The sequence below is a fragment of the Tiliqua scincoides genome, chromosome 14 (genome assembly GCF_035046505.1).
Source record: "Tiliqua scincoides isolate rTilSci1 chromosome 14, rTilSci1.hap2, whole genome shotgun sequence".
NCBI classification, from domain to species: Eukaryota; Metazoa; Chordata; class Lepidosauria; order Squamata; family Scincidae; genus Tiliqua; species Tiliqua scincoides.
The window spans coordinates 7164276-7189660 of record NC_089834.1 but is presented as its reverse complement, the minus strand read 5'-3'; the positions used below and the strand labels follow the sequence as shown (position 1 = coordinate 7189660).

The 25385-nt window shown below is 46.5% G+C and overlaps 1 protein-coding gene across 5 annotated transcripts in view; it reads right to left on the bottom strand.

The window, feature by feature from the left end:
* ARVCF (ARVCF delta catenin family member) overlaps positions 1 to 25385 on the bottom strand; it is a 752684-nt gene that overhangs the window by 179741 nt on the left and 547558 nt on the right. For all 5 annotated transcript variants that reach the window (XM_066609736.1, XM_066609733.1, XM_066609734.1 and 2 more), the window contains one exon: positions 9567 to 9725. In XM_066609736.1, coding sequence (XP_066465833.1) covers positions 9567 to 9692 — 126 coding nt within the window. In that variant the 5' untranslated portion in view covers positions 9693 to 9725. The remainder of the gene's footprint in view (positions 1 to 9566; positions 9726 to 25385) is intronic.

The window sequence follows — 25385 nt, the reverse complement described above, 5'->3', positions numbered from 1 at the left end:
TGCAGGTGTTGGAAAGGGGGGAAGAATGGAACATTTCACCGCAACGAGATCAGGAAAGCAGCAACCCTGAAGAAAAAAAAAAGTGAGAAAGGGACAGATCTCATCCAAGTCGTGCTATTCAGAGATCCTCGGTCGCTTTGTAATCTGCCGCAGCGCTCCTCTGCTGGAAATTTAAAAGAGTTTGCGCCTGCCCAAGGTGACCTTCGTTGTTTTAAGACGGCTAAAATGATTGGCTTCCAAAAGCAACACAGGTGACGCATCCAACACGATCCCCCTTTGTGCGGGGAGTGCTGCACAGGGTGCCAGCCAGCCGGGCTCGACAGGCAAAAAAGAGCAAAAGCAGAAGTTGGAAGAGCAATTATTCACAGAAGCTTATTTAAAATAAATAAAAGCGATAGGAAGAGAAGCTCGCTCACTCTCGCCTGGAACAGCAACTGTTCCGTCCACGCCCCCTCTGCCTTTGCCTTGATGTTGACTCACTGCAATCCGTGCGCTCGGAAGGAAGAAAAAAGCCAAAGCATTTGTGACAAGCTCCTGTGCTTCCAAGCCAAGGCTATTTACTTTAATTAGGCTCCTATATGATCTTCAAACAGCAGGTACGGGGAGGAAGAACAAGGGGGAGCCTCGGCGCAGGAATACCTGACATTTACGTCGCAAGCGAGGCTTCAGTTCTCTCTCTGCTCTATCTCAGGAAATCAAAATAACAAGTTAGAAGGGGCTGAAAAGAACAACGCAGGCACGCTCAAGGTCCAAACTGAGCCCCAGACCGCCAAATTCTCGTTCAGATCTCATATTGGCAATGAACTCACCAAGCTGAGTATCTAGGATCAGCGTTCCCTACCTTTTGGAGACTGTAGACCAGCCACACTCGCACTCAAGTCCATTGCGAACCACTGACTGTGCAGTTGTAGAAAGACTTGGGGAGGATGCCTTTATAGGTGATGACATCATCGTGGCATTGCCAATGGCCGCCAGAGCGGCCCTGTTTCGAGGCAAGGGAGGGTGGGAGGGCCCAAACACAGCGCCGGCAAGGTGACAAGCTCACAGCGCTCTGCTTGCCTGCAGACTACACAGCCTGATGGCTCACGGACCACTCCTGTGCTCCTCTGGACCATTTGTGGTCCACAGACCACAAATTGGGAAACACTGATCTAGATAATAAAGATAATATTGGGAATGCTGTCTCCTAGGAGTCACTGCAGCTGACCTGAAGGTCAGCATTTTACAACAAAGGAATATAAAAGGGAAGAATCCTGCAAGGAGCTGCTGAACTAGGATAGATCAGGAAATTTGATTCTATTAGCATGGGCCTGAACAGGAATGAAGGCTTCCTGTTTCACTACATTGTTAAATAGTTCAACCAGAAAGAGTATGATTACCTGATTAAATTATCCTTATATCTATCTTATTTATTTAGCTTAACTTCACACAACAATAGTGAGCCACTGCACTGTTTGCATTCTCTTAATTTGGTCCTGATCATTCACAAGTTTGGATCTACCCATGCTAGCTCTAACGGAAGCCATCCTTTCTGCCTCATTACTATCAGCTAATTAACTCCGCACAGCCAGGAAGTCTGCTTCATCTACTGTTATTGCTGTGGTGAGTCCTCACTGAACCTCACCCAGTAACGGTCACCAAAATCCCATAATACCCTGAACCCACCTTGTCTGGTTTTGGGGTTTTTGTTTTCGCTCTCTCTGTCCATAATGGAAAAATTGAGGCTATCTCTTCATGCATCTAATGGGACGGACTGTAGTCCCCGAAAGTTTGTGCTGAAATTATTGTGTTATGGTCCAATTCTGTTCCCCGCTTGCACTGGGGATTGTCACAAAAGCAACATAAAGCACTTTGCATCAGTGCAGTTTCCAGCAGCGCCAGCGGGAAAGCCAAAGCCTTCTCACTGGTGCCAGTGCACAATGCTAGGCAGAGCAGGTAAACCTGGTGGGGTGGGGGATGGGGAGTGGGGAGGGGTGTAACTGGGTGGGGTAGGGCAGCAAGGGAGCAGAGGTGGGTGGGCGGGATCAGCAGAACCAGTGCACACTATATCATATCCCTTTTTCCTGGTCTGATCCACCAACATAGATCAAAGCAGATTTGCTCCAGGAATATAGCTGGGCAGGTCTGAATTGACCTATTGTGGCCACAGAGGCTTACCTTGGGGCAAGGAATCAAATGTCCCCTTACCTTGAGGAATCCTCCAGCAGCTGAAATTCCCTTGCAGGAAGCAGTGAAGCCGGTACCACTGTATCGTTGTCCGGGAATTTAGTTAGGATTGGGCTGTGTAAGTCGTTTATGGTGCTCCAAGGCTTCTTGTTCTTCCAATAAAGTGTCGATGCCAAGAGTACAGAGCAGAAGGCAGTTTTGGCCAGAAAGCCAATACATCCCAACAGCTGGTACAAAAAAACTATACAGTGCAATTCGTACAGGTGGACAACTGTGCCAAGTTGGGAGGTCTCCAAGATTGGCCTCTTCCCTCCTAAATACATTCTAGCTAACTTTCCAGCTTCATTCACTGAATGCACTTGGCAGAAGGGAAGAAGTCATCAGACCAGAAGAAGAATAGTCTGAGGCCAACCAACTAGAGAATCGGGTGGCAAGAACCAGCTTTGGAGCAGCTGGCCGGTAGTTTAGAGAAAACAAAGCCCTAAGTGCATCTAGTGGGGTGGAAGACAATGAGTTAATGCCAGGTCAGGACAGATGGTGTGTTCACCTGAGGAAGTGGTGGAAAGACTAAGCAGAGGAGCCTTTTGTACAACACTGTTGGGAAGTAGGGAATGGGAAAAGGATGAGAGAGAAAGTGGGCAAGCCATAAATTGGATTGCATGCTCCAATGTTCATGCAACGATGCCAAAAGCATGGCAAGGTCCTCATTAGAAAACAGTCCTGGAATTACAAATTAAGAAACCTCCCCATTATCCAAATGTCCTTTCCCCATATCTGCGTGCAAAAGTAAACTTAGTCAAACCTAACTCTTGTATGCTATCCAGCAATTAATTACACGGGCCTACAAAACTGAGGATCAGAAACGTTTTTCCCAAACTTCATGGTGGCTTGATATGAATTTGAGGTGCCAATTCCAAAAATGGCATCCGTTTCGCCCTATCACTTCTAGTTTTGGAGATATAGTATAGCTTCATTAGTGTAGGTGTATAGCCATGGTGTAGGCTTCCTGTTCTTATGTTCCTCATGAGGAAGCTGACTGAACCACTCACTAATGAGGCTATATTATATCTCCAAAACTAGACGTGATAGGGCGAAACGGATGACATTTTTGGAATCGGCACCCCAAATATACCCAGGAATTGGTTTAATGTTTAAGGAAGCAAAATGTGTGTTGGCCTGTGTTATCAAAGACTATGGAAAGTGAAACTGAGTCACATGTGTGCATTTACTCATAAGCAGGCAACCACACCTCTGCTCTTATCAAAGGGGCTGCCAGATTGGTCCTGATCTGATGACCGTGGTGCCCAACAAATGCTCCAGGAGGCAGGTCACCTAGTAAAAAGGATTAAAAAACAGAGGCTTGAGCAGTTGGAAAGGTGAACCTTTATTTATAAGTCTTCTAAAGCTAGATGGGTTACAATAGAGAGTTGAATTGAATAGTGGGCCCGGGTGCTAAAAAGAAATGGGTTATGAAATGGGTTATGTCAGAATGCCAGATGCAAGGGAGGGCACCAGGATGAGGTCTCTCATTATCTGGTGTGCTCCCTGGGGCATTTGGTGGGCCGCTGAGAGATACAGGAAGCTGGACTAGATGGGCCTATGGCCTGATCCAGTGGGGCTGTTCTTATGTTCTTAAACTACAATTCCCAGGAGGCCTTGCAGGTCTCTTGTTATCTGGTGTGCTCCCTGGGGCATTTGGTGGGCCGCTGTGAGATACAGGAAGCTGGACTAGATGGGCCTATGGCCTGATCCAGTGGGGCTGTTCTTATGTTCTTAACTACAATTCCCAGAATGCCTTGCAGGTCTTCTTGTTATCTGGTGTGCTCCCTGGGGCATTTGGTGGGCCGCTGTGAGATACAGGAAGCTGGACTAGATGGGCCTATGGCCTGATCCAGCGGGGCTCTTCTTGTGTTCTTATGTTCTTAAAGCATGGGGACCACTGAGTTAATATATATGAATGGGCAGCCATTCTCCAGCTGGTTGTGTACTGAGCCATGCTCCTCTCAGGCATAGATGGGATGCTTGCCATGGTTTAGACAGGAAAAGAGTGGGTCTGGAGTGAGTTCACAGGTGGGGCCTGCCAGGAAACAGGACCCCCATCCACTCCTGGCCAGCCCTCAAGACAGGAAAGGTCTTTTGGCTGCTGCACCCTTCCACTACCCCAAAGGCCAGTAGCCCACAGGGATGCTTCCCATCTGCTGCTGAATCTGCTTCCCATCATCACTGGAGAAGTCAGTCAGAGCCCAATGGGGAGAACTTCCCAAGAGACAGCGGAGAGCAGGTGGTGCGACAGACATGTGTCTTCCTTCACTGTCACCACTGTGGTTCCAGGTGACAGCATGAAGGAGCACTTGTCACCCTCTGTTGTCTGGCTCTCAGGCACCCTGAGGTGGGGAGGTGAGCTGGCACACATACGTGCTGTCAAAGTATGGGGGAACGTACCATTGGGGGCCCTGGCAAGCCCTTTGCCCCAGGGTCTGCCAAAAAGCCAGAGCTGCCATTGTATAATGCAAGCATTTCAGTCTTGATTGCTGACAGAAAACACATGGCTTATTTACTGTAGGACTATTCTGGGCAAACTCGGTCATCCACACGGCTGTCCTTTTATCTAACAGTTAGGGCAGTGGTTCTCAAACTTTTTAGAGGCCCTAGATGCACACAACCTAATCAGCTCTGTCGGTTTCTCGAAGCTGGACTAGATGGACCTATGGCCTGATCCAGTGGGGCTGTTCTTATGTTCTTAAGCTAAGCGGCCTGGGGAGGATGGCAAGGGGTGTGGGGGAGGCGTTCCTAGGCAGGGGGTGTAATGGAAGATCAGAAGATCATCAGGTGGATGCTGTGGTGTTGATAGCGATTCCATGTTTTGACAGCTGGCTGACAGCTCTGGGAAGTGCAGGGCTGGCTCCACAGCTGTAATCAATCAAGGCCAATGGAGACCTGGTTGGACACCTGAGCTTCATTTGACCTTGATGGGACTTTGAATGAGCTAAGGAGGTAGCTCACAGCTGAGCTGCATTTGCACTTAATGGGACACCAAGGATAAAAGGCAGCTTCAGAAGGACCAAAGCCTACCCTGACCCAGAGGGAGATGCTACCTGACCCAGAGGAGACCTGATCTGACCTGACTGGAATTTGACCTTGGACTGTGACCCGGCATATTGACTTTGGACTATGATTTGGCAATCTGCATTTATTGGACTGGGACTTGACTCTGATGCGTGCTTACTACCCGGGTGATTTAACAAAGGGAAACTAACCAGCCTTAAGCAGGCACGATATCTAGTGGGGAGGAGCTGTGACGCAACAGGGGGAGGATGGTACAGGGGTGCAATCAGCCCAGGAGGGGAGTAGGACAGGTGGAGGCTGCCTCCACTGATTCCTATCTCTTCTTCCAGGCTTGAAAACCCAACATGGGGCATCTTGAGTCTGTGCCAGCTAAATAGCTGGTGCAGCTCTAAGAAGCCCCAGTTAGCAGGCTCCGGATCGACCGCAGACAATGCAGTGAGTCACGAAGGTATGAAGTTTGGGAACCCCTGGGCCGAACCTATATCGGCTTCTAAAAACAGAGATGGAAAAATAAATGTCTTCTACGTATGTTCCCCATCTACAAATCTTGCACACTAAGCAGACCAACAGCTCCAACAAGAACAAGACACATTGCATAATGTCTTCCTATAGATATAAAAGCTATGTAGTCAACTTCACCCCTTCAGTCTATTTCATTTTTCCTTTAGCCAGGCTGAAATTTTATGTTCCAATCTATGCCTCCCCCCCCCCACACACACACACTCTTCTCAGCTTTCATTATTTTTGATTTAACAAGCTGCATCCAAAACCTAAACAGCAGATCAAACAAACAACAACAAAAATAAAATAAAAAAGGTTAGCCAACACAAACACCACCAAAAAAATTAAAGAAGAAAACGGGGGAGAGAAAAACAAACTCCTTATGCAGCTTTATTTGTCCAAACCAACAAATCAAAATGCAACACTAAAAGCTTTTACAGAGAGAGAATTTTTGCCATAGAAGTCATTAGCTTAACAGCAGCAGCAAAATATTATAGAATTGTCAACAGCGAATGAACTGGAACACAAATGACATTCGGATGAATTTAAATGCGTTGATCGATCCAGTTTTTGGAGCAGTAATAAATTCTCCAATGAGCTTTGTCCTGAGGACATCTGCTCAAAATGCAGCCAGTTCTGACCTGGCAGTGGGCTCTCTCTAATTTATTCACTCACCTGTTACCACGGCCTAGTTCGTCAACGTCAATTTCTCAAGCGGCCTCCACACTCATGGAGGAGAGCTGCCATTCTCTCATCATTCCAGTTATTTCCATGTTTGGATATTTTTTTTTTCAACTTGGCATTTACCTGAGGCACCTAAAGGTCTATGCCAGGGGATGCTCTCGAGACACATGTGACTCTTTGACGTATAACGTGAGGCTCATGAAAATATACTGGCTGAGCTCCTTTTGGCATCACAATTGGTACAAAAGGTAAATAAGAAATTTTCAAGCTTTTTAATTATTTAGTGGCTATAACCTGAGAGTCCACTGGCTTAAAGCATAAGTTTAATGTTTGTGATGTATAAATATTTAAGAATTTAAATGCGTCTTCAATATGGCAGCTCTCAAACATCTCTTTGTCTTGTGGCTCTCAAACATCTGGAGTTCATTGTATGTGGTTTTTATGCTAAGCAAGTTTGGCCACCCCTAGCATGTGCCATCATTCAGAAACAAATTTAGTATACACCATCATTTAAAATCAACTACAGGTGCAGCCTATTTATCTGCAGATTTGTCTCAAATGGGAGTGGGGGAACCGAAAGTCACACACACCTTTGCCTCCTTTGCACTGCACTAGCATCTGGCTCCATTTCCAGGCAGCCTAAAACACTGCAAAAAGGCTCTGCCTCACCCAGGCAGGGAAATAGCCCTGGAGCCCTGGAAGAGGTTCCCCTTGTAAAGGAACAGTAACACTCCTGGAGCCCCTGAGCCAGCAAAGAGGCTGAAGAGGGGAAGGGGGGGCAAAAATCTCTGTAGCCAGAACACATGCAGAAAGATAGAGCGCGCTCTCTCTCTTTCTCTCACTCACTCACACAGGGGTAGGTGTGGTAGCAACAGAGGGGATTGCTTTAAAGAACCCAGGGAGTGTTTGCCAAATTCCCCCCCCCCCATTGAGATGGTGCAGGCAATCACTGATACAAGCAACCCCCCCCCCCCCATGGTACAGGCAATCACAAGCAAGCCTTCCCACCAAGCAAAGCATGAGATATAGCCTACAATCCTCTCCACACTTTCCTGGGAGTAAGCCCCATTGACTGGAATGGGGCTTATTTCTGAGTAGAAACGCATAGAGCTGGCCTCTTAAAAGATCAGCATCCCAACTGTGAAAGAAGCCAGGCAGCTGGCAACAGGGAGGGCTGAGAATGGAGGGGGAGGCAGGAGGGGGAGGAGAGGGGATTGCTTTAAAAAACCCAGTGAGTGTTTGCCAAATTCCCCCCCCCCTTGAGATGGTGCAGGCAATCACAAGCAACCCCCCCCCCATGGTGCAGACTACTATGGGGCTTACTTCTGAGTAGAAACGCATAAGGCTGGACTCTTAAAAGATCAGCATCCCATGTGAAAGAAGCCTGGCAACAGGGACGGCTGGCAAGGAGCGGAGGAGAGGGGATTGATAACAGCTGCCTTAGTTTCCTTCCATCTGGAAGTGTCAGGCTGCAGTGTATTTGCGTAACTCTATGGAATTTAGCACAATGGGTTTTTTTGTTAATCTCGCTGAGTCACAGAACGGAACTAACACAGATAAATAGGCTCCACCTGTAGTTACATTATTTAGAACTAGTGGTTCTCAAACTTTTTGGATGTCCTAGATCAGGGGTGTCAAACTCATTTCATATGGAGGGCCACATAGCATTCATGATGCCTGCTGAGGGCTGGAAGTGATGTCATTAGGCAAGAAGTGATGTCATTAAACAGGTCATAACCAGAAATAAACATTTTTTTCTCACTTAGGAACTCATTAGCTGCAAACAACAAAAGAGAAAATATACGAATCTTGATCATATTTCAAGATAGGGGAGAGCCCAATTTTCATGTGGGCTGTCCTTTCAGCAGTAACACCTCAGCCTCAGCACTACTCAGCAGCTGAAAGCCTGAGGGCCGTATAAAAAGCTTCCATGGGCTGCACCCGGCCCCCAGGCCTTATGTTTGACACCCCTGTCCTAGATGCACAAAGCCTAATCTGCACTGTCAGCTTCAAGAACCATGAAAAATTGGGTCACGACCCACTGGTGGGTCCTGGGCCCACAGTTTGAGAACTGCTGAACGAGTATATATATATAAATATATTTTTTATGGAATCTTATCCACTTAAGATACATTTGAATGAAAATCTGAGATTACAGTTTTGCCGCTGGGCCATTCCCATGCTTTTTTGGGATAATCTTCAGAAACTCTCCTCCCCCCATGTGCTAAACTTGCTCCTCCCCTTCAAACCCCTTGTGGCTGCTCCAGCCATGGTATCTGGGAACTGGGGTCCATAGCTCAGTGGCTGAACAGTGGTTTTGCATTGCAGAAGGTCCTGTCTACATATTCACCAGATTACGATTCAATGACAATCCAGGCCATTGAGAGAAATCAATTATCAGAGTTTGAAGTGGGCCTCTCTGAGCTTGGAAGATGATGCAACTAGGGCTGCTAGATTTTCTTTGAGATTCAGGAGATGGATTCCACCACCCTGTCCAAAAAGGTTGAGACAAGGTACTTGACAGACTGGATTGGAGCCTAGCTGAGTCTTGACGGCTCAGGGGTAGAGCCTTGTGGGCACAATAGCAGAAGTCACAGACAAAGTGAATACTGAGACCCTAAACTAGACCTATATTCCTGCTGCTCTTGAAGGCACAACCAACCATGACTTACGAAAGGGCTTTCTCCATAGTGGCACCTGGTTCTATGGAACTCCTCACCTCATGAATTCTCCCCCAAGCCCCCTGACAACCATTAGATTGTTATAGCACGTCGCCACAGTTGTCAAAAGGGAAACTACAACTTTAAGCGAAACAACTTACAATAGAACCAATTTTACCGCAGGCTAATTTATATACCTAAACAAAAGTTGTGTTCCTACAGCATGTTTCTGGTCACAAAACTATCACCAAACTTCTAAATACTCCTCCCCAAATTCTAATATTAAACACTGAAATACAGGTGTTCTTTCCAGGCTGGAGAAATCCCACGCAGACATGGAGAGAACGTGTTTTTTTTCCCCCTCATCAACTTTATAATGAAACAACTTGAATTAAATTATTTAAACTGAAGACTTGCTATATCACCACTCTTTCCCCCCTTCCCCCCATAGGCCTTGACTGAGAAAAGACCCAAATCTGCCATCCCTACCTTAGTCTCAGTCCTCCTGGTGGTTCCATCTTCTGAAGTCACAATGGAAACATGGGATGTTGGGGTGCCGGGATCTTCCTCGACGGTCACAGTCTCCTCGACCATTTCCTGTGGTTCTTGCATCATTGCTATCGATGTCTGGTTGCTGGGGCTTTGCTCCTGAAAAAAAGAATGGGCTGCGTCATTCTTCTGGGAGTCGAGGATCACAAGCGCATAGAAACATCTGCAAAAGCTGGATCCAGCTGTCTGCGTATCTCTTTGGGTGTAAGTCTTCCATGCCCACAGCAGCAGCTTCTACATACTTCTGTGATGGCTCTTTAGCACTTAGGAGGAAGTGAGTCACTCCCTCCGGGATTTACACTTCCAAGTATAAAGTCACTAAATTTAGGCTTTGGTATTGCAATCTTTACACTAAGCCTATCCTAGCAAGGAAAGGAGTGCTTGGAGCTAATCTGTCTCTCCTGCTGCGGGGGCTGCAAGAATCTTAAAAATTAATCATAGAGGTGTCCCCCGGTATCCACAGATCTGGTATCTGCAGATTCAGTTATCAGCGGCCTATCCCCATTAACATTGCTTAGAGGATTATCACCAAGTGCTTCTTCCTTTTACAGGTTGCTATAAGCATGCAGGCTTAAGCAGACAGGCTGAAGGCTGCTTCCTGTTAAAGTTCAATCTAGTCTCTTCAAGCATTCAGGCTGCCTGCACATGCTATAAGCTTGCATGTTTATAGCGGCCTGAAAAGGGAAGAAGCACTTCGCTGGCAATCCTCTAAAACAGTGGTTCTCAAGCAGTTTAGAGGCCCTAGAGACTGCTGCCTGACTGATGAATACCAAGAGGTGTGGCTATAATAGTGATTGGGCAGCAGTGTTACATAAGAACATAAGAACAGCCCCACTGGATCAGGCCATAGGCCCATCTAGTCCAGCTTCCTGTATCTCACAGCGGCCCACCAAATGCCCCAGGGAGCACACCAGATAACAAGAGACCTCATTCTGGTGCCCTCCCTTGCGTCTGGCATTCTGACATAGCCCATTTCTAAAATCAGGAGGTTGCACATACACATCATGGCTTGTAACCCATAATGGATTTTTCCTCCAGAAACTTGTCCAATCCCCTTTTAAAGGCATCCAGGCCAGACGCCATCACCACATCCTGTGGCAAGGAGTTCCACAGACCAACCACACACTGAGTAAAGAAATATTTTCTTTTGTCTGTTCTAACTCTCCCAACACTCAATTTGAGTGGATGTCCCCTGGTTCTGGTATTTTGTGAGAGTGTAAAGAGCATCTCTCTATCCACTCTGTCCATTCGCTGCATAATTTTTCCCTCCCCAAAATAGCAGCTTGATGCACAGAGCCTAATCTGCCCTGTCAGTTTCATGGATCACCAAAGACTGAGTCACAACGCACTGGTGGGTCCTGGACCCCGCTGCACGAAACAATGTTAATGGGTTCAGGGAGGGGCACACAAAGATAGGGTCCCCTGCATCTGCAGTTTCTGTAACCGCAGGAGGGTGGGTGGGCCAGAACGGAACCCCTGCAGATATGGGGGGGGGGGGTGTTGTGTATTTCCAATTAATTGAAAATACTGTAAAAGGGCAGCATAATTTTTTTGACATTAATTGTATCGCTGTATAGACTTTAGCAATAATTAATACATAGAAATTAATTAAAAAACAGTTTTATTTTTAAATTGGCCCATGCAGGCTACACTGTAATTGAGCTGCACACTCTCAATAACCAGTAAGTGCAGCTCATTCCAATGTGCCATTTTTTTCCCATTTAAAAAGGATCATTTCTTCGTAATTAAAAGTGATTTGCGCTCTCTCTCAGGGCAAGGCCTGCAGTGCCTGTAAATAAAGGAACATTGAAATAAAGGATGGAATGCTAAGTCAGGAACCAAGTAAATTCAGGGTCAGACCCACAATCTTGCCCCCCCCCCACACACACATAAAGCCCACCTGCACCAACACATGGAGAACCTGAATTCAGCTGACCAAAGGGCCTGCATGATAAACCGGCAGAGTTTGCAGCTTCTGTGCTTTCAACAAGCTGTCAAAAATCTAAATTTATTCAGTCACTTCATTTAGAACCAGCCTTTCTTCCATCATGGAACTCACAGCAGTGAGTCTGACCTAATTGCACTGAATAGCCCACAGGTGGTCCCAGGAACATGCTAAACCCCAAAAAAAATGATGATGGAGCTGGATGTTGATATTTCTTTTGCTCCTCTTTTTTTATTTTTTTCACATTCCTATACTTCCCTTCCTCCAAAGAGCTCAGGATTACGTACATAGTTCCTTCCCTCCTTCTGTCCTCACAACAATCCTGTAAGGTAGGTGAGGCTCAGAGATGGTGACCGGCCCAAGATCACACCCAGGAAGCTTCATGGCTGAGCAGAGATTTGAACCTGTATCTTCCAGGTCTGAGTCTGACTCTTGAACCAATACGTACACCATCTTGGTTCTCCTGTATGTCGCACTGGCCCACTAGATACCTTTGGAAAGTCTGCAAGGCGGCACTGAAGGCAGACTTGTCTGCCATTGTTCCCCTACAACTAGTACAGGCCCCCCAATAGCCACAGATCCCTTATTCAAGGTATTTATGCTGTTCATCATTGTATTAATAATTTATTTTTTTCACATGTTTACACCATCCTTCCTCCAAGGAGCTCAGGGTGATGCACATAGTTCCTCCCCTCCTTTTGACCTTACAACAACCATGCGAGGTAGGTGAGCATGAGGGAGAGTGACTGGCCCAAGGTCACCGGTTCCTTGGTCTCTCTTGCACCCTGCGATAGTTTGGAGCGAAGCCTTTCAGTTTGCAAAATGTATTTCTAAAGTGCCATTCATGTACATGGTGCTCAACATACAATGAAAAAGACAGCTCCCTGCCCTGCTGAGACACGAGAGGCAATGGGGGGGGAAGAGAAGTCAGAGGGAGAATCTGTTTCAGATACAAGTTATTACATCACACTGTAACAGAATTGGAGCAATTTCTTTCAAGAGTAGACTGCATGGTGGTCTCCTCCCTCTTTATCCTCACAACAACCCTGTGAGGTGGGCCAGACTACGAGATTGTGACTGGCCCAAGATCACCCAGTGAGCTGGGAATTCGAACCCACATTCTCCTTCGCTCTAGTCCAGTGGTTCTCACACATTTAGCACCGGGACCCACTTTTTAGAATGAGAATCTGTCAGGACCCACCAGAAGTGATGCCATGACCAGAAGTGACGTAATCAAGCAGGGACATTTTTAACAATCCTAGGCTGCAATCCTACCTACACTTACTCAGGACTTACTCAAGTCCAATTTACTATCATTGTTAAAAGAATATACATAGTAGCTTGTTCAAAGTACAGGTCTGTAACATTTCCCCAAATGCAATCACATAGCATGGTAGCATCAAGTCTAATATATTAAAAATAAAATATTGAAATGAATGGGGACCCACCTGAAATTGGCTCGTGACCCACCTGGTGGGTCCCGACCCCACAGTTTGAGAAACACTGCTCTAGTCAGCTACTCTGACTACACCACACTGACTCTCAGAAAGACTCTGGGGAGATTCACAGTAAGGTCCTTTTTAAACTGGCACACTGGGGCGCATGGTTCTGGCAGTGCAATGCCATGAATGGGCGCATCAAGAAGCAAAGCTTAGAGCATGTGGTTAGCTGCCTCCCCTGAGCATGTACAGCCACCCTGGGGATCAAGGCCATGGTTCAGCGCCTTCAAGAAGGACCACTTCAAACCTTCAATGAATGGGCCTCTGCTTTTCTCATTTGAGACACACTTCAAAACACAGCAACACCAGCACCCGGGGAACGGCCAAGCAAGAGCCGCAATCAAGGCTGTCACTGATTGCCTTAAGAACCGAACTGCAGGCGAGTCAAGACCTCTTTTTTCCATTTTGTCTGGAAATAAATCTACGGACGTGAAAATGCTCTTAGGCAGCCGAACAAGGGCTGCCGCGCTTCGCTTCATCACCGAGACGCTGCCTTCCGTTGAGTCAGAAACATTTCAGTGCAGAGAGTGCTTCAGCTCCTGGAGGGTCCGTGGACCAGCAGTGCTGACCCATCCTCCCCCAGACCTGATGGGTAAACTCCCCTCCTTAGCCTTGAGTGAGATCTCAGGTGAGTGAGTGAGATCAAAAAAGACATAGTGGAAATGGAAAAGGTGCAAAAGAGAGCGACTAAGATGATTACGGGGCTGGGGCACCTTCCTTATGAGGAAAGGCTATGGCGTTTGGGCCTCTTCAGCCTAGAAAAGAGACGCCTGAGGGGGGACATGATTAAGACATACAAAATTATGCAGGGGATGAACAGAGTGGATAGGGAGATGCTCTTTACACTCTCACATAATACCAGAACCAGGGGACATCCACTAAAATTGAGTGTTTGGCGGGTTAGGACAGACAAAAGAAAATATTTCTTTACTCAGCGTGTGGTCGGTCTGAGGAACTCCTTGCCACAGGATGTGGTGCTGGCGTCTAGCCTAGACGCCTTTAAAAGGGGATTGGACAAGTTTCTGGAGGAAAAATCCATTATGGGTTACAAGCCATGATGTGTATGCGCAACCTCCTGATTTTAGAAATGGGTTATATCAGAATGCCAGATGCAAGGGAGGGCACCAGGATGAGGTCTCTTGTATATCTGGTGTGCTCCCTGGGGCATTTGGTGGGCCGCTGTGAGATACAGGAAGCTGGACTAGATGGGCCTATGGCCTGATCCAGTGGGGCTGTTCTTATGTTCTTAGGTGTGTCTTATGTTCTTATGTTCTTAGGTGTGTTTCCCCTGGGGGCTGGGGATAAGAATAGCCCTCAGTTTGGCTGTACTTGTTGTAACAGGCGACTAAACAGCCACCGGGTAGATGGGACTCGTCAGCCTGGGAAGGCAGCTCATCTGAGAGAAGGAAAACTCTGATCCCAAACCTCCACTGCCTTGTGGCTACATCCAAAAGGCTTCAGGAGTCAACCTCGAGGCAAAATCTGGAGCCGGAGTCCCTGAGGCCGTTCGTGGCTGAACACAGTCACATTCTGGCAACTCCTGCGATGCCGCTGGAACCAACCATATTGGCCTCTGCCTTTCCATTGGACCATTTCAGCGAGGTGGAGAGGGGGGATTTGCTGCATGGGTAACAGCCTATCCTCCATACCTACTTTACCCAGGCTTCGCGCACTGGAGAGGACACTATGTTCCAGAACCACCATTCAGAGCGTGACACCATAGTCTTCCGAGACTGAAGGATGCCAACAAGAGGTGTGTCAGAACACACCTGCTGAACTCAAATCACCTGCTGAACACAGTCACAAACACTGGCTTGCCTCTTGTGACACTTGCCTTCTAGAGAGCCAGATCAGTGGCTCCCAAGCTTTTTCGCACCAGGACCCATTTTTTAAAATGACACTTTACTGGGACCCACCTAACTTTACAAGTCTTGAAAGGAAAGGAAAGAAAGAAAGAAAGAAGTTCAAGTCTATGTTTATATCTTTTTTACTATGGTGGAGGACACGTTCTGGGGGTGTGGGGGGTGCAGATCACACCTGGTGACACCTTCAGGGGGGTGACACCACAAGAAGCCAAAAATTTTTGGAAACTTTTGGAACATTTGTATTTATGAATAATACCATCATGTTACGTTGGAAAGGTACATTCATACAGAAGGTAATGAAAGAAACCATGTTGAATTATCTGTATTCTATCAAACATTATGGTCAATTAGCCAGAAAGAGAAAACAGAATGGCCTCACGTAACAAAAAGCCGAGTTGCTTAACCCAAAACTGACCAATGAGACCGATTGTACTGAGAGCCAATGAGATTTTATTATGTCACAGTAGGGAACCAAAAAGGTGTTAGTATAAGAACATAAGAACAGCCCCACTGGATCAGGCCATAGGCCCATCTAGTCCAGCTTCCTGTATCTCACAGCGGCCCACCAAATGCCCCAGGGAGCACACCAGATAACAAGAGACCTCATCCTGGTGCCCTCCCCTACATCTGGCATTTTGACTTAACCCATTCCTAAAATCAGGAGGTTGCGCATACACATCATGGCTTGTACCCCATAATGGATTTTTCCTCCAGAAACTTGTCCAATCCCCTTTTAAAGGCGTCTAGGCTAGACGCCAGCACCACATCCTGTGGCAAGGAGTTCCACAGACCGACCACACGCTGAGTAAAGAAATATTTTCTTTTGTCTGTCCTAACCCGCCCAACATTCAATTTTAGTGGATGTCCCCTGGTTCTGGTATTATGTGAGAGTGTAAAGAGCATCTCCCTATCCACTCTGTCCATTCCCTGCATAATTTTGTATGTCTCAATCATGTCCCCCCTCAAGCGTCTCTTTTCTAGGCTGAAGAGGCCCAAACGCCGTAGCCTTTCCTCATAAGGAAGGTGCCCCAGCCCCGTAATCATCTTAGTCACTCTCTTTTGCACCTTTTCCATTTCCACTATGTCTTTTTTGTGATGCGGCGACCAGAACTGGACACAATACTCCAGGTGTGGCCTTACCATCGATTTGTACAACGGCATTATAATACTAGCCGTTTTGTTCTGAATACCCTTCCTAATGATCCCAAGCATAGAATTGGCCTTCTTCACTGCCGCCGCACATTGGGTCGACTCTTTCATCGACTTGTCCACCACCACCCCAAGATCTCTCTCCTGATCTGTCACAGACAGCTCAGAACCCATCAGCCTATATCTAAAGTTTTGATTTTTTGCCCCAATTTGCATGACTTTACACTTACTGACACTGAAGCGCATCTGCCATTTTGCTGCCCATTCTGCCAGTCTGGAGAGATCCTTCTGGAGCTCCTCACAATCACTTCTGGTCTTTACCACTTGGAAAAGTTTGGTGTCGTCTGCAAACTTAGCCACTTCACTGCTCAACCCTGTCTCCAGGTCATTTATGAAGAGGTTGAAAAGCACCAGTCCCAGGACAGATCCTTGGGGCACACCGCTTTTCACCTCTCTCCATTGTGAAAATTGCCCATTGACACCCACTCTCTGCTTCCTGGCCTCCAACCAGTTCTCAATCCACGAGAGGACCTGTCCTCTAATTCCCTGATTGTGGAGTTTTTTCAGTAGCCTTTGGTGAGGGACCGTGTCAAACGCCTTCTGAAAGTCCAGAGAAGGATATATAAGTCAGCTCTCATGTATCAGAGCTCATTAGAACCCTTGGGGCACAATCCTAACCCCAGCACTGACATAAGGGCAATGCAGCTCTGAGGTCAGGGAACAAACATTCCCTTCCTTTGAGGAGGCCTCCGTAAGTGACACCCAACTGCAGGCTGCAGCACACGTCCCATTGGCACCACTTTGCCAGTGCTGGAAAGCACTGACTTAAGGGTTTAGGATTGTGCCTTTCCTCAGTTGTGTGAGAGTCATCAAGGTGGCCACTGTTTCCCTTCCCCCCCAGTTACTGAATTTGTTGGGTGACCTGTACTGTATATATATAAAATACATATATTAAAATAAATAAAGTTAATGGGGGGTGACACCAACCCTAGTGATGCCACTGCATTTAAGCCGTGCCTATGATATTGTCATTTATTCTGTATAGTCTGGTAAGGGAGGAGGTCCATTATGGGGGTGACGCAATGAGCTCTGGCACAGGGTGACGCAAAGGCATCCTCCCAAAGATGAAAACAGGAATCACACCCCTCTAAGAACAGGGATGAGGAATGTGTCTGCTCCTGTAGAAGGGGCTGCTCTGCTCACTAAGATCTCGCCCCCCTCCTCTGTAAGTCCAATGAGGTCGTGCCAGCAAAGGCACCTGGGCACAATGGCTGCTCTGCAGCAGAGGAGACGAGGTCTGCAAGGTCCTTTTTCACCTGCACAGAACAGGATGCAGGAGCTCTGAATGTGCTTTGTTCCAAACTCGGCGTGGGATGGAATATTCTCCTCTTAATCCTCCCAAGATGGGAAGCCTCCTTTGAGACAAAGCGGCTAAGGTGCCCTTGCTGGGCTGGGTTTTATTTACAGTAACAGACTGACATTTCCAAGAAGAGTTTTGCTACCACAATTAAGGGCTTAGAGTAGACTTTAACCCTGCGGGCGCTGGCCACTTCCAGAAGGCTTCGACAATACACCCAGTCATAATGACCTTCCCCATAGACAAGTGGTTCCCAAAATGTGCGCCACAGAGCCCAAGGGCACCATGGCAAAGTCACAGAAGCATTGCAGGATGTCCCCAGCAGCCTCTGGGGCAATTCAAGATGGTGGTGCCCAGGAGAGCCAGACAATGGCGCTGCCACAACAAGGCTCTGTGACCAAAGGGTGCCATGACTCAAATCTGTTGGGAAGTGCTGCCATAGAATCTGTATGAACAGGGGCAAGATCCACCCCTCATTACAATCAGCACTGGAGTATTTTCCTCCCTCCAAAAGTGTGATTTCTTAATCATAGGTATCTTGGCACTTTGTGGCGCAAGACAGTGGCATCCATGTGCTTTTGGTGAGGGAATCAGCAAATGGGAACCTCTCTCTCTCTCTCTTTTGCTTGCTCCTATCGCTGACCAAGCATGAAACACACTTTTCCTCTGAAACATTTGCTCACTGAACTCAACACCAGCAGTCCAGCTTAGGCGATCCTACAGGGTTTTCCCAACGTCTCTTAAAGCGAACAAGGTACAGTGTATCCACTGATCTGACATCCACGAATTTGACTCACCACAAATGCCATGGGTACCAGGGCAAAGCCACTTCCGATTTCCTTGTCAAACCAGAAGTGGCTGAGGATTTGCTATCCACGGATTCACATATTCGTGGGGGTCCTGGAACAGATCCCTCGTAGATAAAAAGGGCAGACTGTATGTGTGACAGAGTCACTGCTACCCTTCTTGCTCCGTTTCCTGTTGCAGGGTTTGCCCCACTAAACCCAACTGGACAAGATCTTTCTGGGAAATCTTTGCTGAAAAAAGGTTGAAGTGAACCGGTAAGACACATGGAGAGAGACGGATGGAGTGACTGAATTTTCGGGGTAGGGGAGAAGGTAGGAGGACCATTAATGAAATCCACAAGCCTCACCACCTAATTTTAGGCAAACGCCACACCCAGAGGTAACCTACTTAAAACAGTAGCTAACAGGATTTTTACTTAGTCTGAAAAGATCCTGTTTCTCCAGCTTTTTGCTTTTATCTCAGCTGGACAGGCATCAAACGACAATCTGGAGCCAATTCTGGGCAGCTGCTTAGCTCCTCCTACTTATCGCTAGGCCACTTGACTCCTCCCACTTATCCTTAGGCTACTCGCCACCTGCCAGTCTCAACTCAGTTGAGACCCTCTCCAGCTTCCTTGCCAGTTTTCTCCCTTACACACAGGGTTCCCTGCCTATTCTCTGAAATATTAGTGCTCTGATGGATATTCTTATATGGTGTCATTACTTACTCCTTCCAAACTGAGGTCAAGTTTGGGGCTTTTTTTGTATATCCTTTTAGCCTTGGTTTCTAAACTGGAATAAAAAGTGGCTTTTTTCCACAATAAACCTGAATAGGATAAAAAAACTAAAGGGGGGGGGGAGAGAGTATTTTTGTTCTTTTCATGTGCTTTTCTGGGACTTAAAAAAAAAATCTGTGTTTGGAATAAAAACAAAATTCACACTTTGTATTCAGGCTTGCCTGTGGGCAATGCAAATCTTTCAAGCTTGGCACTTATATGCACACAGACCAAAAACCAGAGCATGCTGGTTTTAAATGAGCTGTGGAGCCCGTTCTTATCCGGCAACTGCCTTGAAAATGACAGCCCTGGGAGAGTTGGGGAGAGATCTGCATTCCTAAAGTAGCATGCTATCGACAGGAAGAGATGGTCCCCAAGATCGGAAGATGAAATCCCCACTTTGGCTCCAGGAGGCAGATTTCGCAGCATTTCAAGCAGCTTGCCAGGGCTGAGTTGGAAACAGAAAGTGCGACAAAACAACAAAGAACAAGGAAAACATCCTGTTTTGGGTCAAAGGGGTAGTATTAGACTAATAGAGAAAGTGGGCTGAAGTGGCAAAGCATGATGGAGTGCAGACAAGCAATGAACTACCCACGTTCAACAACTTTCAGCACAGAGAGGTGATGGAACATATGCATTCTATGTAGAAACTCCATTTTCCATCCCTATCCATCTCTGCACTGTAAGATCTCAGAGCTGAGGAAGTCTTCTCCCCAACAGACAATACAGAGTAAGATGTACCAAGGACCTGGCTGGGTTTTTAGGGACTCTTTTGTTTCTCTAGTCCAGGGGTGTCCAAAGTTTTTGGCTGGAGGGTCACATCATCTCTCTGACACTGTGTCGGGGGCCTGGGGGGAAAAAGGAATTTACATTTAAAATTTGAATAAATCTGCATAAGTTTACATAAATGAATATAATAAAGATGAACTTATATGATGGAATGAAGGTCTTGCAAAAGCTCAAGGCCTATAAAAGGCCTTGCACAAAGCAAGGTTGGCCTTTCCTTTGCTCCTCTGCTGCATCACAGACATGAAACAGCAAGTAGTGGAGGGAGCCCTCATCCCACAGCTCACGCAAGAGGTCAAACAGTCGCTCTCACACTGAGAGCAGTTGCATCGGGCCAGTGTGGGCTGCAACAAATCTCCGCAGGGCCAGAGGCTCATTGGAGACTGGGGGCTCCCTGAGAGCTGCTTTGAGAGGCCTCGAGGGCCGCATGTGGCCCCAGGGCTGGGGTTTGGGCACCCCTGCTCTAGTCAAAAAAAATATGAAACATTGCAACATCACACCCACTTTTTCAAAACTCTACAATAAGAAGTTCCATCCTTCCAGGGACATACCTTGATCGATTAACCATCTACACCAGGCAAACACAGTCGGCCCTTCTTATCTGCAAATTCGTACATCCACAGATGCCAAGCCTGTAGCTGGAGGACCTCGGAGGACCTCCTGGATGTGACTGGGAGGCACTTCTGGTTTGCCAGTGTGAATCCAAAGTGACTTCCAGTTGTGTATGGGAGGCCTCTGAGGAAGCCAGGAAACCACATGTCCTCTGGAGGGCCAGACATGCCCCAAGTAAGTAATTGTGGTGCTGCACAAGCTCTCCCCCCCTGCAGATTTCTTTATCCGCCAAATTCAGTGCCCTTGGGGGGTCCTGGAATGGATCCCCCATGGATTCAGAGGGCCCACTGTAACTGGATTGGATATGGTATTGAGCCCCATCTTATATAAGCTTTTCTTTCCCAAGCTCTTTGAGAGCAGATATGTATTGACCCTGTGAGATGAGAGCTGGTTCTGTTGTTGTTTGTTTAATGATGCAGCAATGGATTCCCAGCTCTCTGGCCAGCAGTATGTCCTCCTTCCCTTCAAACAAAAGACACACCATAAACATGTTTATGTCACTGTCCTGGATCAAGGCTGAACGCTCAAGCACATCCCTCCGACATTTCAGAGATGCAAACAAGGACGTGATTGTAGCGTCTCCAGGGGCATCACTAGGGTTTGCATGACCAAGTACAGAAGGCCAGCATGTCATCCTCATGATGGAGCTCCTCCCATACATTGGGTAGGACAATGCCCTGGTTGTGGGCATGGTGATGTACCATTGACAGATCCCCGCTGGTGTTTTGGTTACAACTTTTGAAAGAATAGAGATATTTCAACATGGTTTGTTTCATTGCATTCTGCATGAAATTACGTGATTGACATATAACATGACGGTATTCTTCAAAAATACCAAGATTTGAAAAAATGTTGGCCAGTAGTGGTGTCACCGCCACCTCCATGCGCGTCACTCGCTGTGGCCCACACCCCGTAACAACGCCACTGAGCATCTCTACTGTCATGCCAAGGATCACTGCCCAAGTTACACACCCTCCACTAAAGTAAACCGCTATTTAAACAAACTTCCCAAGCAGCTTACTTAAAACCAAAGAATCATCAACATTATTAACAACAGTACAGGTCCAAACTCGTTATACAGGGATTTGACTCAACACAAATGGGCCCTGCAAATGAGAAGGAATGTGCTGATCCCTGGAGAAGGGGGAAAATGCACCCCTTTAAAATCATAGTTAAAAAAAAAAAACTGCTTCTCTTACTGTTGTAGAGAGACAGTCATGCAAGTGATCAATCCGTTCTTCAGCTGAGCCAGGCAAAGGCAGGGGGACCTTTGCATTTCTAATTGCTGACTGCCTCTCTACAACAGTAAGAAAAGCTGTTTTTAAACCACAGTTGTAAAGGGATGCACTTGTTAATGTTTTTAAACTGCTTTGATTTAACACATTTTGTGATATTAGAAGGGAGTCCCAGAATCAAACCCCTGTGGATGTCGAGACAAGACCTTACTTCATCAGGAGCAACGGAGGGGCAAGAAAGTGGGTCTTTAAATCTATTTTTCCACTTTTTTTTTTTTTTATCCACAGATTTTTTTTTTATCCACTAGGGCAGGGGTCTCCAAACCCCGGTCTGGGGGCCAGATACGGCCTGTGGAGAGTCTCTATCCAGCCCACGGTCAGCTTCTGATTCCCTAAGAGCCTCTGGCCCAGTTGACCAAACACAACCAGAGTTGTGCTTGTGGGGTGGGGGAATGGGGGTCCATTTAAGTGTATGCTTTATTTCTTGGACTGTTGGTGCTTGGAGAAATTCTGGACATTTGAGCCCATTCATTCATTCATTCATTCATTCATTCATTCATTCATTCATTCATTCATTCGTCTAAATTCCATCTCTAATGTATTTAAATTTTATATTTAATTTTTTTCCCTGGCCCTTGACATTGTGCCAGATATTTGACGCAGCCCTTTGGCCAAAAAGTTTAGAGACCCCTGCACTAGGGGTTCCAGAATGGAACGGGACGATCTGTATTTATAAACTGCGGTTCAACAAAAATGTTTCTGGTTTGCAGAAAAAAAATCAAGTAACAAATGGCTCCCTGACCCCAAAGGGGTTCATAATATAAAAAGATGCAGAACACCACCAGCAAACAGCCACTAGGAAAAAAAAAACCTTGTGCTGGGATGAAAGGGGACAGTTACTCTCCCCCTGCTAAATATAAGAGAAGCACTACTTGGAAAAAGTAATTCTTGCCCTGTTAGCAGAGGAACTACAACATTATACCATCCAAAATCAATGCTATGCCAAGCTTTTCTTTTTCTCTTGGGTTAAAGTCCATCACAAACAGTCTTTTTATCCATGGAAACGATTAAGTAGATGAATCAATAGGACAGTTAGTAAAATCAACATCTGTCAAGCTTCCAGCTACAAGCAGCTGACCAGTGGGGCAGAGAGTGTTGAATGTTTCATTGTTCTTATTTACTTACAGTTTACTGCCTCTGAAAGAAAGAAAGAAAGAAAGAAAGAAAGAAAGAAAGAAAGAAAGAAAGAAAGAAAGAAAGAAAGAAAGAAAGAAAGAAAGAAAGAGAATTTACCCCATGCTGTTCTGGATGCAAGGCAAGGCCTGTGTTCAGCCATGCAGTAACTGCCCATCAGATACTGGAAATCAACATTGTCTAGCCAAGGCGACAAAGAGATGCCTTTTATCCCATTCTCACCATCTGAAGTGTCTCGGTTAATGGAAGAGCAGGCAATTGGCCCTCAGCTCTTTCTGATTAACTGGAAGGACAGATGCAGCAAAAGGGAGAGCTGACCCACCGAATTCAGGCCACTGGACAATCAAAGAGGCTACAAGAGATCAAAAATACCTTTTCAAAGCATTAAAGCATGGAGAAGATGAAGAGAAGATGGAGACACACCACACCTCATCTCCTCGCCTCTCCAAAAATTTGGAAACAGGGAACCGTTTGCCGATTCCTTTTTCTACGCAGACTGCTTTGTGAACTACTTTTTGCTGCAACGCAGCATATATTCTTAATAGAGATGGGAGAAAATGGTTTTATTTTTTCGTGGATCTCAGTGTTTTCCAAAGGTGTTTTCCAAAGGTCCAGTGGCCTGATCCAGTGGGGCTGTTCTTATGTTCTTATGGTAGAAAGTGATGCCATGTGCTTTTATTCAAAATGTACATTATAATTAAAAATTACATATAAATTACTTGCTTTAAAAGTGCGCTAGGTAGGCGATGGTGTACTTTAAAAGTGCTTTAAAAGTGGACTAGGTAGGCATAGTGTAAGCAGAAGAAGCCACAGTCATTCCCCATGCATTCCCCCGTTAAATAATAAATTAAAACCAAATAAAATGGTTTTATATTTTTAGCACTTTTTTTTTTTTTACAAAAATAAGAAGTGTGAAAACTGGAGCTATGTGTTTTATTTCGTTATCATCATTTCCCCCCACCTCTAGTTCTTACCACCACCACCAACATCAACAAATACTGTGTAATATTGTGTGTATGTGTGTTTAAAAAAGAGAGTGAGGAGGAGGAGGAGAAAATCCATGTCAGATAGCCCTCCCCCTCTCCATTAGAAGAAGCCCTCCTTTCCCCTCTCCATTAGAAGAAGGCTAATGGAGTGTGACTTTTTAGCACATGCGCTGCCCCACCAGCTCAGAAACGGCAATTTATCATTTCGACAAGAAAGATGTCTCTGGGGCTCCTTCAGCACCTCATCTCAGTTAAGAAGTTGTTTGCTGCCCCCCCGCCCGCCCACCCCACCCCACTCCACTCTAGGCAGACAGGGCGCAAAATGGATATGTTGAAGCATTAAATCACAGACAGCATCCAAGCAGGTTTAATATATATATATATATATATATATATATATATATATATATTATGTGCGTTAATCACTCCACGGCATTCAGAAGGCAACACTCAGCTTGGTGAACAAGGAATGAAGAATGTCTGGTGACCTTCGGAACAGAGTAATTACCCCTTGCTTTGGTGCAGGGGAAGGTGGGGACGCAGAGGGCAGGTTGTGGGATCTACTGTGGTAATTGCAGAACAAAAAACTGTTTTTTTTTTGGGCTGGGAACTGTTGGGAGAAGGCTTGGCAAGCTCCGAAATGGACCTGTCGCACGGTGACAGGTTCGCAAACCAAAGCAGATGGGAGCAAAAACAGTCCCCAAAAGCAGGAGAGGAAGTTGGCTTCAAGCGGCTGCAAATGCAAAGTTGATTACAGAGCTTTAATTGTCCTGCATGCTTCATAGGCCCTCAGTTTGGCTGTACTTGTCTTAAGAGGAACCTAAACAGCCACCGGGTAGATGGGACTCCTTAGCCTGGGAAGGCAGCTCATCTGAGAGAAGGAAAACTCTGATCCCAAACCTCCACTGCCTTGTGGCTACATCCAGTTATGGAAAAGGCTTCAGGAGTCAACCTCGAGGCAAAATTCGGAGCCGGAGTCCCTGAGGCAGTTCATGGCTGAACACAGTCACGTTCTGGCAACTCCTGCGACGCCGCTGGAACCAACCGTACTGGCCTCTGCCTTTCCATTGGACCATTTCAGCAACGTGGAGAGGGGGGATTTGCTGCATGGGTAACAGCCTATCCTCCATAACTACTTTACCCAGGCTTCGCGCACTGGAGAGGACACTCTGTTCCAGAACCACCATTCAGAGCGTGACACCATAGTCTTCCGAGACTGAAGGATGCCAACAAGAGCTTCAACAGGTGCCTTCATCGGGGGTGAGTACTCCAGGTTCTTTAGTACCAAAAAGGACCTCCAAAGTGGTTTAACTGAACATAGAAAGTTGCTTCGTATTGAGTTGGATTACTGGGCCGTCTTGGTCACTGTGTGGCCCGACTGAGTCAAACCCACAAGCTCCAGCAACCACACATGCAGCCACACATGCGCTAGTTGCCGTTTCCGAAACGTCTTCAGGAGCAGCCCCGTGTAGAGTGTGTTACAGTAATCTAATCTAGATGTCACTAGGGCATGGGGTCACCATGGCCAGGACTGAGCTACTCAGGTACGGTTGCAGCTGGAGAATCAGCC